Genomic DNA, 13,761 nt, shown 5'->3' on the forward strand with positions numbered 1-13,761 from the left:
GCAAGCTCATCAGCTAGTGCATAAAAAATGCATAGCTGTGTAGCTTTTCATGCAAGGAATTTGAGATCTTAAGCAGTCCACCAATTTATCACACATTGAAATGACAAGATCACTTCAGTCTGTGCAAATAAAGGACATACAATGAAAAGAGCTAGAATATAAAGTGGTTTGACTATTCACATTTGCAAGTATCCTTGGAAGCATACATAAGCATATTTAACAAGGCAGTTTAAAAGAGCAATGCATACAGTAACTCATAGCAGCCTATCAGATTTAATTTTTAATATTTTCAAAGCAGTCTGAATAATGAATAATTATGCAGGATCCCGTAGCAAGCATTTGGCATCACTAATTGAAGTAGAAGCTGCGCAATGGCTGTACTCTAAAAAAAAAAATCACAAGCAATCAAGAGAGAAAATGTAAAAAGTTTTATCACAGATGTTTATAAAATTGAGGTATTTTTGTTTTTTGATTATGGGGAAATGAATTACTAGCATATGAACGATCAGTATGCATATACATCTTTTAAAGCTAGATATACATACATGCATGCAGTTCTTAATTCTATCCTTTTTTTGTTTTTTGAATAAAGCTGAAATAATACTTCAGTCTCACATTTAATGTATGTGTGTGTGTGGATATTTATTATAGGGTTTACACATGTCTATTTTCCGCAGGCATCGCATACGCATGATGCAATAGCAGAGGCAGCCCAGCTAATGAAAGAGGCAGTGGATGACCTTATGATCACCTTGAATGAGGCTGCCAGTGAAGTGGGCATGGTAGGAGGCATGGTAGATTCCATTGCAGATGCCATGAGCAAGGTGAGTTCTGTCACAGTGGGGAACATAACTGGAATCACACAATCAAAATTGGTGATTATATAGACATCCTAGAAAATTTACTTTAGGGTAACTGAACCATATTTAATTCTGATAGTACTTTTATTCTTAGTAGCATTATATGTTCCACAGTCCAATGATCTTTAGTCTACATTCCTAACCCATTGTGGTAATCTGTATTTATGTAGCCTCTTGTATAATGAGGCACTTGAAAGGATAGATATGTCCTATGCTTATTTACAGGTTCCTTGCAAAAAAAAAAGCTATATTATGTAAAATGTTCCAGCACGGAGACAATTGTTAGTGCAGTGTGATCTTTGATAACATGCCTTGTTGTTTCTTTACAGTTGGATGAGGGCACACCACCAGAACCCACAGGAACATTTGTGGACTACCAAACCACAGGTGTTAAATATTCCAAAGCTATTGCAGTAACTGCACAAGAGATGGTAAGTATGAAATGTGCAAATGATTGAATATATTCGGTAGTGTCAGAGGCAGGTTTCTTCTTCTATGCAATGTACAGTATTGATTTGCATATTCTTGCCACTGGCGCTGCTAAAATACCGATTTGCAATGAAAATTTTCTAAGGCGTCTTTTGCACAAGTGTGTGACACGGGTACTGGCATCAGCAAAGCGCCATCATCTAACACAGGAAGAAGATGCTGGCTCAAGCTTGGGGTATCCTACAATAAGGTGGTGCTGATTTGCAGCAGAGTCCTAAATAACTGCCAACTGCTTGTTCTTACATGAAATGTGGAAATTAAGTTATTCATTTTGATTGATATCCGTTATAGAATTTAAATTTTGTTGCCACTATTTAGGTTTGCTAGAATTAAGTCCTACAGGAATGAGCTTCAAGCAGTTTGTAAGTGAAAATAGATCACAGTGGGGTCACAGTGGGGTTAAAGTAGTCTCATTTCTCTCCACTTGTTAATCACATTGGTGTTCCCTATTTCCCATTGATCTTTGTTTTGTTTTCAGATGACTAAATCTGTCACAAACCCCGAAGAGCTTGGTGGGCTTGCATCACAAGTAACCAGTGACTATGGAAACCTTGCTGTCCAAGGTCGCATGGCAGCAGCCACAGCTGAGCCCAAAGAGGTGAGATTTTGGGATTTACAGTGTGCAGAGTAATGGAAAAATGTGTATGTTAAAGAATTTTGTAGACCACAAATAATTGTTTTTGGTAACTTATTGTTGGCTTTTCTTAATTTTTTTTTTTTTTTTTTAAACACCTGTCAATCAAACACATCTTGTTTGCTTTGATACCGACAATTGCACAAAGTATTACAACAGTGGTGTTAGATCAGTGTGTTTTTTAACTTTTTTTTTTTTATTTTTTTTTTGTCACCCTTCACATGTACCCAAACTTTCAAGACACCTCAGGTCTAAAATGTAGAAAATGTAAATGTCACTTATCAGTGGGAAACCTGAGACTGGGACGATGCAGTCAACTTCCTTAATGAAATTAATTTCATGTTGGAGGTCCCTCAATCAAATCAAAGTCCACCCCTTCCTATCATAGTACATTTATTACATAAGAGATCCCAAGGTCATAGATTGCTCTCGTCATATTAGAAGCCCCACCCCACTCATCAGAGTCCCCCCTAAACCTGAAACTCTCCATCACCTTGGAGTCCCGCCAGTCACCCAATCCCTTCCATCATCAAATCCCTCTTGCCGTCAGAGCCCTACCTTACAGCTTCAGCAGCATTTTAGGGGATGGGTGGTGGAGCAGGTCTGGTCAGAGCTGCAATTTGTCCTCTCCTGAATGTTGGGGGTGGCCCTGTGTGCAGCCTGCCATGCATCAGCATCATGCATTGTATGTTACCATGCCAAATTAGCAAATGACACCATGCATGCTGGCCCTAGAGCTTCATTGATTGATTTGTTGCTGGTAGCTGACCAGTCCACACTGTGGCAGTGCATGATGCTAATCTAGAGAAAGCTGTATTCCCTCCTCAGGGCACCCTGGTTGAAAAACCCTGGGTTAAATAGTATAGGCTGCAGAAAGACACCGCAGAGGTACAGGCAATCTCATAAATTGCTTGCTGCCTGCTCCTTTCAGTTTCTCTTTCAGTGCACAAAAGCAGAATGCAGTACACTGCTACATTGAATATATGGGCAATAAAACACAATTTCTGAAATTCTCAACACTCTACTGAAGTCACAACATGCTCCATATTTGCTACTCTTGAAGAAGAAATCTTAGAGATTTATCTCTTAAGGATGTTCATTGCAAAATTTAGTATTGAAAGATGTGTTTTGGATTGTAAAAGTTTAGTCTTGATGTATATGTTTTATTCATTGAAACATGCAGTTTGTCTCAATTACATAAATCCAAAGACAAACAAACGAAACCAGCACTCAAATCTTCATGCAAACTAGATGAAATTCGGAATGCCAACCGAGGAGGTGCAGCCCTTCAAAGATCAGGAAATCTGGATACTGATCAAAGCAAACAAGGGCGCACTCTCATCGTGCATTACCGCGGTACACCACATATTTATTGTGTAAACAAAAAGATGTATACTCACAAACCAAAGGTAAAATAAAAAGCAGAATATGTTATCCGCAATGGCAGTCCACACAATGCTGTGCCCTAATTAGGGATAAGCTGACGTGTTTTTGGAGACGTACCCCCTTCTTCAGAGCTAAAGTGTATGCCTGCTTGTCTCATGCTTATATACCAAAGAATGCCAAAGAGGTCAAAAACCCCTCCCCCCAACCACTCGTTAAGGACCAATGACAAGAAAAGCCGACTAGATACGCCTCAAAAAAAAAAATTCTAATATAATATGCATAAATGAATGAATAAATACATATATAAATAATACAATGTATAATGAGACCACATCCATCACCAAACATATAAATGCAAGTATACTAATATATATATAGATATGGATGATTGACTGTACTCAATTATATCCTTCAGATGGGTTTGCATGGTTCTAATAGACAATCGCTATCCCAGATGGAACATATCAAAGATGTGATCATATAAGATAAGATCATACAAAATGTGAAGTATAATGTATATAACTAGTGTATGGATAAATTAATTAACCACCAGCCAGCGTGGCGTTTGTGGTTAATTAATTTTAAACCACCGCCATGCTGGTTTGGTGTGGATGTGACAAGCCATCGGAATAGAGGTGCGCATGCGCCCTGTGCAGCGATCCGTTCGCGCATGCGCAACGCACCGTGAATTTACCACGCATGCGCCGGAGGGACGCAGCGCCCGACACTCGCTGAGGATGCGTGTCAAACAGAGGGCAGAGGAGGATGGTATTACATGGCTCCCTGGGTAGTGTGGGAAATGCACTATTGATGTAAAAGTGCATGAACCAAGAGGGACATAAATGATAAATGTTAAATGTTGAAACCTCCTAGTGTGCTTTGAGAGAGAAAAAAAATGAATGAATAACAGGAGCATGCTAATGACCAGATAATACAAAAATAAAAAATAAATTCTATATATACAAGCAAATTGACAAATGACAAAAAATGATGATGCTGCTAGTGTGGTGGGCAGTGAATATGTAAAAACATGCCCACAAATTCTGTTACAGTGTGCTGGTGCAAATAATGAGTCACACTGCATACTGAATATGGGAACTGTGCACCACGCTCCTGTGCTACAAAAAATATTCCATTGTTAAAAAGTCAATATAATATGGTACATGTAATATATAATATAAAATATAATATAGAATAGTTATGAAATTGTTGTAAATGTTAAAAAAAAAGAAATTATTAAAGTAAATTATATGGAAATATAAATCTAAAAATACGACTCTCCAGTTGGATATACGCCGGGCCAGCAGGGACACAAACATTTAATCTAAAACCTTAATAAATATGCTAAAACCAGGAAAAAATACCTATATATAATAAACATCATAAATGTCAATAATAAAAAAACATCATAAATGTCAATAATAAAAAAGAGTTGATACAGCCATATAAAAAATGAGATAAAATGTAGAAACGTAGAGAATATGTATAATAGATGGATGAACAATGTGAATAATAATATAAAAACATTATATGAATGACTATAGTCAAATGTGAAGGAGGAACAGGAAAAGGAGGGAGAGTGAGGCTGCAAAATGCAGTAAACAAACAACAAAACGAAACAAAAAACAACCTTTAAAACACATATTACTCCAGTGTGATGAGAAATGTATATATATTCCAATGTATATAAATATATAGAAACATGTTATGGGAAGCGAAAGATATGGTAATGGATCTATTTCACCTATTCCATGTGAAACACAATATAATGGATTCCCCATTGAGGGTGTTATCATAAATAATGTAAAAAAAAAATAAATCGCAAAATGGATGAGAAATAATAGTGACTCAAAATGATGCAGCAAACCTATGGACTCATTCCATCAATGGGAGACTAGACAAGAGATTGTACATCAAGTGTGTCGTTGAGGCCCTTAGACAACAACGTGTCTAATTTATGAATCCAATAGGACTCTTGTTGGCAGTGTTTTCTAAATCTTCTACCTGTATCAGTGTCTCCTTGTATGTTCTTAATGCCAAATACTTTGAGACCAACGGGGCTTTCATCATGTTTCCCACTAAAATGGCAGGACACTGTGTGTTTGTCGAACCCGTGTAGTATGTTGCGTTTATGTTCACCAAAACGGGTCCTCAATGAACGTGTGGTGTGACCCACATAAAGAAGTCCACATGGGCAGACCAGGCCATAAACCACAAACTGCATGCCGCAATTGATGAACTGCCTAATAGGATGAATCCTACCATCCATGCCCATGAAGTCCCTCCTTCTATGCCACATGCAAGGGAAAGCTCCACAATTAGCTACCCCACATTTGTAACTGCCTTTCTGATCAAAGATCGTACTCCATACTGAAATGGACCATGTGGTGGTGGGTTTAACCCTACTGGGAGCATTCATACTCCTCAAAGCCAGTGGATGTCGGAAGATGACCTCCGGGCGGGGGTTTGATATGAGTCTTAGAGACTACCCGTGAATCAAGTCCCACTCTTAAGTTCCAAATCAAAGAACACTATCTTGAAATCATCCACAACATAAGTGAATTGAATCCCGTAGGGATTGGATTGACAATAGGAGATGAATTCCCTCAGCCTAGTGAGATCACCATCCCATATGATGAGAATGTCATCAATATACCGTGTGTATAACACTAAATTGGCTCCAAATGGATTGTTTTGCCAAATGCAATTCTGTTCCCAATACCCCATAAAAAGATTGACATAGCTAGGGGCAAACTTTGCTCCCATAGCTGTGCCTCTGATTTGCCTGTAGAATTTATCCATAAAAGAAACGTGATCTGGAAAGGGTGTAGAGAGTTGTCGTTGGCTAAAAGTGTTGCACTGCCTGAAGGGGGGAGGGTTTGTTGACCTCTTTGGCATTCTTTGGTATATAAGCATTGGACCAGCAGGCACACACTTTAGCTCTGAAGAAGGGGGTTCGTGTCCCGAAACGCGTCAACTTATCCTTAATTAGGGCACAGCATTGTATGGACTGCCATTGCGGATAACATATTCTGCTTTTTATTTTACCTTTGGTTTGTGAGTATACATCTTTTTGTTTACACAATAAATACGTGGTGTACCACGGTAATGCACGATGAGAGTGCGCCCTTGTTTGCTTTTGTTTATCAATTACATAAATAGCCAATTATGTGTGAAATTTTGCTAGCAGATTTAGTTAATTTTAGTGAACACATCTTCATCTTATTTACTTCGCTTAGTGAACATTCACATGGCTAAGTCAAACCAATGTGTGTTTCTCTGTTCTGAAAAATAAGAAAAAATTTATATTTTAAGAGCGTATGCTCCAAATGTCGCAACACCTTTAAACTGTAACTTTATGGTACATTCTGGCCACCACTGAACATTAAAGTTGAAGTTTAAGTATAATGTTATTGCTCAGTTACGTTGGTCAAGCAACCATAATAATGTAAACTTGAATGTAAGTATGGCATATCTCATATCTGCCTTGATTACTGTGTAAGCTGCAAAACTCTGTAGTAGTTGCCACTACTACAACAATAGCAGTAGTCTTTGGGTCCAATGCAGCTACAACTCTGCATACTAACACCAGGGAATCGCTCACTCAGCACTGCCACCTTTCAGAGAAAATCTTGTTTGTTTTTTTTTCAGTCAATACAAGGCGTTCTGTGATTTGGACAAGGTGGAGATGAGTGAGTCACCATTCTGCCTCTCCATTTTGTCCAATTGGAACACCTTGTATTCATCCAAAAAATACAAGAGTTTTTCTGAATCGCAGCAGTGCTGAATGAGTGACCTATGGTTACTGTGCAGAATTGCAGTCACTTAGCACTAGACCCAACTACCACAATGAACTGCAGCTTACACAGTGATTGGTCAGGTATGAGAAATGCTACCTAAATTGGTCCAAGCTGGACTAATGTAATTAAAAATAAAAATGCCTTAACTTCAACCTTAAACCCTTTATATATGGGAACAAGGGGAGCACAATCTTCTAGCTTAGTACTTATTGCTGTAGTGCACCAGTCACATATTTCCCTCTTGTTAGTAATATTGCGCTCTTGAAACACTTCTTCTTGTGATGCAAAAAAATTATCCTTGCTGCCCCTCAAATACTGGAAGTCAAATATAAAAAATAAACACTTAACAAAACTGCGCAATTATGTAAGCAAACTTCTGGGAACAAGCTGACACTGAATTCGATCTCGATACACTTTTCAAACTGATCTATAACCTAATAGTGCCATGCAGCACTCCCTCCATAAATCCAATGTGAATAATCATTGTATCTTTTATGAAATAACAGTGTGTGCATTGAAATAAAAAAAAAATACAAATTCTAAGTTTCAGTGCTTCGAAACATCAACAAAAAAGTATAAGAATGAAAAAAATTATAATGCGTACTGCATTAAATTCCCAAATATTACACAAGTCAATGAAACAAACCCAGAAAGTGATAACATCCAAATCCAGGTGTGTTAAACAATGCTCTTCTCACCATTTCACACTGTGCAGTGCTAAAAATCATCACCCAGTAACAGTCCAATCTGCCCACCTTAGTTTTGTGACCTCTATGATAATATGAGGTCTATACAGCTTGCTTCCCCAGTAAGGCTGGGTACACACGGGCCGAAAATGGTTGGTTCGCCAGGAACCAAACAATTTTTGGCCCATGTACAGCTTTCTGTTCTACAGAAACTGGTCTTTCAGCCCACTTTTGTCGAATGGGATTACCAAACAACCAGCATCCGATCAGCACAGCCAGCTCTGATCACTGTGTCCTGTCACAACACAAAGGCACAGCAGGGAAGATTGCTACAGGAACCTTGCTTGTGTTTGTACAGCAATCCTGCTGGGTTGAATAAAAGACTTTGAGTATATCCAGCTTAGGGGTTATTGATATAGTCTTGTATCTTGCAGTAAACATTCAGATGAAAAGATGGCCAAACCATGTATGAAGCGGCATGAAAGAGCTCAATTTATTTATTTAAATAGGGGAATAAAAACAAAAAAGTGCATCATCAGAAGTACATCCACCCAGGTAACTTCCATTCAGAGAGTATGTGCCGAGTTACCACTCACGAGTGCCACTGGTCAGGACTGGATGCAGTAACATCATGACGACATCTGAACACAGGCTCCACCCTTTTGTTCAACTTTTGAAGAAGTCCCATTATTGAATGATATGCGTGAAGGTGCACAATACTCAGATCTTTCACTACAACCAATCCTATTCATTTAGTAATGTAAGAAGTAGAGGGTGGTGGTTACCTAGTACAGGCTTCAGAAAGTACACTTCTACAGGGCCCTGTGAGATGATCTGTGGATTACAGGAAATGCAGATTAAAGTTACACTAAATGATATCCTTTTTTTCCAAAAAATAATCCATACACATCCACTGCTTAAAGTGGTAGTAAACTTTTTTTAAAATAATTTTTTCTACAGGTAAGCTTATAATAAAGCTTACATGTAGGTGAATTGAATATCTCCTAAATGTGCACCGTTTAGGAGATATTCTATTGAGCGGCAGCCGGTGATGTCACCAGTGCATGTGCTCTGAAGGAACGGCATACCCATTCCTTTCCTTCAGAGCTGTGTGCCGCAGCCAAGACTCCCACATGCATTTGCTGGAGTGACGTCATCGCTGCTTGGCCAGTCAAGTGGCCTCAGCCCACGAACCCCGAAGGAAGACCAGGTGAAGATAGAAGCCTCCTTAGTGGGCACAGTGCTTCTAGAAGGCTTGTTTAACACCTTCCCACCCAGCCTATAGCATACTGATGGTCGGGCGGGACACTCCTCCTCCTGAGTGGGTGTTGTCCTGTTAGAAGGTGCCGCACACGCGGCCACGGTTTGGCGCGATTTGTCACTGGCTGTGTCCATAGGACACAGCTGATGACAGATCACTACACTGTCCCATTGCCCGTGTCATGTGACTGCTGTGACCAATCACTGTAGATCACATGACAATTGTATACAATGTATGGCTTCCTTTCATGCCATCCATTGTATACAATTGTGTTGTTAGCTGTAATTGGTCAAAGCCGTCACATGGTACATGCAGGGCCAATCACAGCCCATCTGTATCATGTGATGAGGTTTGCCCAATTACAGCTAGTCCCAACAAAGGACTGAATTAATCAGTTTCATTCAGTAACAATGGTTGGTAATGAAATACATTGGTATTAGCAATCATAATGTGTAAAAAAAAAAAAAAAAAAATCCTGATTACTTGCCCAGAGTAGTTCAATGTTACTATGGTGACATTGTGTTGCTCTGGTCACAGTGTGTTGAAAAAACAAATCGTAAATAAGAAAACAATGTAATAAAAAAGAAAAAATTTTAAATAAAAATCTTTTATTCTAATTTTTTTTTTTACATACTGTCACCAGTCATTGTTCGTGATCACCGCCACACCACGCCATATAATAACGCTGTACTGGACTAGTGACAATATGTAAAAAAAAAAACAACCAAATTGAATTTTTTTTTTTTTTTAATTAATTTTCCAAAAAATTGTAAAAAAAACTCACTATGCCACTTATTAAATACCTTGGACTGTCTATTTTCCAAAAATGGGTAATTTCGGGGGTATTTGTACTATCCTGGCATTTTCGAGCCTCAAGAAATGATTTTGGCCGTCAGTACATTGTTCTATTGTCAGATATATACACCTTGGTTTGTGGACTTTATAACTTTCCTACAGACTAAATAATATACACTTATTCGGGGTATTTTTACCAAAGAAATGGAGCAGAATACATTTTTATCTAAATTTATGAAGACAGGTTATTTGCAAAATTCTATAACAGAGTCCAACAAAAACGTGTTTTTCTTTTTTTTTTTTTAAACGTTTTGGGGTTTTTTTTGTTTAGCAAAAAATAAAAAAAACTCAGTAGTGATTAAATACCACCAAAAGAAAGCTCCGTTTGTGTGAAAAAAATTCTAAGAACATTTTATGGGTACAGTGTTGCATGACCGCACAATTGTCCATTCATTCAGCACTGAAAGCGGAAGATTGGCCTGGGCAGCAGGGGGGTAAAAGTGCCCGCTATTGAAGTGGTTAAAGGCAAGTCTATCATAATGTAGTATGCAATGCATACTAGCACATTATGACATTGCCTTGCAGGGAGAGGCCTTTTTTCCCCTCAAGTTTACTACAGTTTTAATAGCCGTGTAACCTACTTTTCATGAAATTGTTTAAGAGTGAGTTTGTCTCCTTGAAATCTCCTCTGTGAGCTCCTGAACCTCTCCTTCTTCCCTTCTCTTCCATTTGGTTGGAAGGAGAAGTGCATGCTAGTTGCAGTCATGTACACTACAAAGTCCGCAATCCATCTTGACAGCAAGCAACAGAGGGTTGCTACATTCTACTCACAGGGGACCATAGAGAATGAACGTAGCCACCCTCTAACAGGAAGTCACATCACAACACCAAAAGCAAAGGAATTTGGAAGCAGCTGAGAGAAATAGAAGGTGCTTTTTTGTGTCATTTTAAAGTAAACTGAGTGGCAATTCAGTTGTTGGCACTTTTGCAGACTTCTGGAACGCACTATTACCTCACTGATAGTTGTCAGTTTGTAAATTTACATTTTGTCCTCCCTAAACCAATACATTTTAGATGTATCGGGTTTAAGTAGATTTCTTCAAAATAACTGGTTAAACTAGATTTTTTGTTTCATTTTCAAAAAGGTCCTGTATTCCCTTTTTTAGGTTGGGTTCCAAATTAAAACAAGGATCCAGGATTTGGGACATGGTTGTATATTTTTGGTGCAGAAAGCTGGAGCTTTACAGATTTGTCCATCTGACAGTTATACCAAGCGGGAGTTGATTGAATGTGCCCGGGCTGTGACAGAAAAGGTGAATTAAAGTAGTATTTTTCCAGTGTACTATCATAACTTAGGAGCATACACCTGAGGTCATTTTTTTCTTATACCAATTCCATACAACTCCTTAAGTATGACTCTATGTTGATGATAATGACTAAATATATATATATATCCCATTTACAGCTGTTTCTTTTTCTAATAAGTAGGGATAAGCCTTAACAGCTAATATTGATGTAGTGATCAATACAACCCTTGTATGATGTTTCATTGTATACCATTGCCATCATAAAACAGTTTGTTTAAAAAAGAAAAAAAACCTGACATTTTACACAAACCTCATTTGAAGCCAGTTTGCCATTTTAGAAAATTTGGAACACTAGTATATTTGTAGCAATTGCAGTCCCATATTAAATATGCTACTTTATTTCTTAATTTTGGTTGGTCAGACAATTAGGTATGTATAATATCTTGAAATGTGTTGTTCTCTATAGCAAAGACTTGTTTACTTATGATAAATTATGAAGGGTTCTTTCATGCACTTTAGTCCTGGAAATGCCTATTAGTAATCTGCCTTGTATGCCTACAACTTTGCTTCTGTTTACGTTTAGGTATCCCTGGTCCTGACTGCTTTTCAAGCAGGTAACAAGGGAACACAAGCCTGCATTACTGCAGCTTGTGCGGTATCTGGTATCATTGCAGATCTGGATACCACCATCATGTTTGCCACTGCTGGCACACTCAACTCTGAAAATAAGGAATCCTTTGCTGACCACAGGTGAGTTATCACAGAACTGTACATCATACACAGACACAATGACATGATCAGAATCTGAGACAGACAGTATAGAGGAGACTGTATCTTGTTTTCAGTTTCAGTCCTCAGCATAGAAGCTCTGTGGGGAGAATGTTTCACAACATTACAAACCTGCAAAATTTATTTTTATATTTGCTTTCATTTGAATGGATTATCTGCATCATGTATAACTGTTTTGTCTGCACAGGGAAAACATCCTTAAGACTGCCAAGGCTCTTGTAGAGGACACCAAGCTGCTGGTGTCAGGTGCTGCATCTAGTCAGGACAAGCTGGCACAGGCTGCCCAGTCATCAGCAAACACTATTACACAGCTGGCAGAGGTGGTGAAATTGGGTGCAGCCAGTCTAGGGTCTGATGATCCTGAAACCCAGGTGAGAAAAACAGTTGTTGGAAAAGTTCTTTTTTCACCTTTAGTTCCTCGGATATTCAGATCTTAGGGCTCTTTAACTTCTTACCTTTTTGCTCTCCTTTATACGCTCTTCAGCTCTATATCTATCTTCAAATAAGACGTCCAGGCTTGGAAACGATATTCCAAATGAACACGGAAAACTGTCGGGTATAGTCCTTTAACGCGCTTGGCCCGTGTGTATCTCCTTTCCCTTTTCCCTTTTTGCTGTTCAAAGCCCTGGAAGATCTGGAGAAACTTGAAAGACTCCATGACACTGCAAGGCATAGGCAGACACTTGCTTTCATGGTTTCCACCAGTAAAATTCCATATAACGTTGTACCTGTTTGCTTCTAACTTCACTTTGCCTCTCACAAAAAAGCAGTAGTAGGGTTTTCCACTTCATTTGCAATAGTAGTTTGGCTTTTAACAGTCATATATTAAGGGGCTGCATTTATTACCAGGAGCAGACATAGTAATCTTTAACAACAAATCAGAATTTACATCTGTTTGCTTTTTTGTGATGGATAGGGGAGTATAAGGAAATTATAAAACGATGCAGGGTGGGGGGTTAGTGGCAGTGATTCACCTGTTTGGAAAGGTACATATACACAATTGTGTTGTAAATCGTGAAAAGGTAAAGTGGCCCAAATAAGGGTGCAGTACTAGGAAGTGAAAAGAAGACCAAGGTGTTCAACTTGTGTATTGAGTCCTATTTTTCATGGCTGAACCATTTTTTTAATTTTCAAGAGTGGGAAGGAAATTTTTTGCTGCTGAGTCTTTCTTGGAAAGTCACTTTTTAGTACAGCTACAGGCAGCAGTAAAACCTGACAGAGGTTTTATATTTTTATTGATTTCCTTATCTCTATGGTTGAGACTTATGCTAACCATACTTTGCTTGAATTTCTGCCCATTCCTGCTAAATCGCCTGAAATTTGATCCACAGGTGAATCTCTTAACACCACCTGGTTTGACAAACTTCAACTTAAAAATCAAAGTGGCTGGATAAAACAATTCCTAGATGAAATGTGACTGCAACCAGTCAGATTTGACAGCCCATTTCCTGCAGATGGAGAAATCGACACATATGAGTCTTACTTCATGACAAAAAGTGAAGGGGATCCACTTGTAGTCTGTCTCAAACAAAAGAACATTTTTTTTTTTTTTTGATTTGCACTTACATTCTTGTGCCCCAAATTATTTTTTTATGACCTTCAGTCTATTATGATGTTTTAAGAATCATGTTTTTGGCTCCAAGGAAAATGGCAAACTGTACTTAATGTCTGGGAAAAATCTGATGTCTCTGGTATAAAAAGGGTTGAGCACCTGTGAAAAAGGTGAATAATGTGTGACTTTAAATAAAACAGGA

The 13,761-nt window shown here is 38.4% G+C and overlaps 1 protein-coding gene across 6 annotated transcripts in view; it reads left to right on the forward strand.

The window, feature by feature from the left end:
• TLN2 (talin 2) overlaps positions 1–13,761 on the forward strand; it is a 307,615-nt gene that overhangs the window by 275,303 nt on the left and 18,551 nt on the right. For 5 of the 6 annotated variants that reach the window (XM_089671420.1, XM_089671426.1, XM_089671425.1 and 2 more), the window contains 7 exons: positions 678–824; positions 1,190–1,291; positions 1,828–1,947; positions 11,078–11,224; positions 11,802–11,968; positions 12,195–12,378; positions 12,492–12,563. In XM_089671420.1, the coding sequence (XP_089527546.1) occupies positions 678–824; positions 1,190–1,291; positions 1,828–1,947; positions 11,078–11,224; positions 11,802–11,968; positions 12,195–12,378; positions 12,492–12,563 (939 nt within the window). The remainder of the gene's footprint in view (positions 1–677; positions 825–1,189; positions 1,292–1,827; positions 1,948–11,077; positions 11,225–11,801; positions 11,969–12,194; positions 12,379–12,491; positions 12,564–13,761) is intronic. The other variant, XM_089671424.1, reaches the window with a different exon arrangement.

Source organism: Staurois parvus, unplaced genomic scaffold (genome assembly GCF_062004578.1).
Source record: "Staurois parvus isolate SC_StPar_1 unplaced genomic scaffold, SC_StPar_1.0 ptg000105l, whole genome shotgun sequence".
In the NCBI taxonomy this organism is placed as follows: domain Eukaryota; kingdom Metazoa; phylum Chordata; class Amphibia; order Anura; family Ranidae; genus Staurois; species Staurois parvus.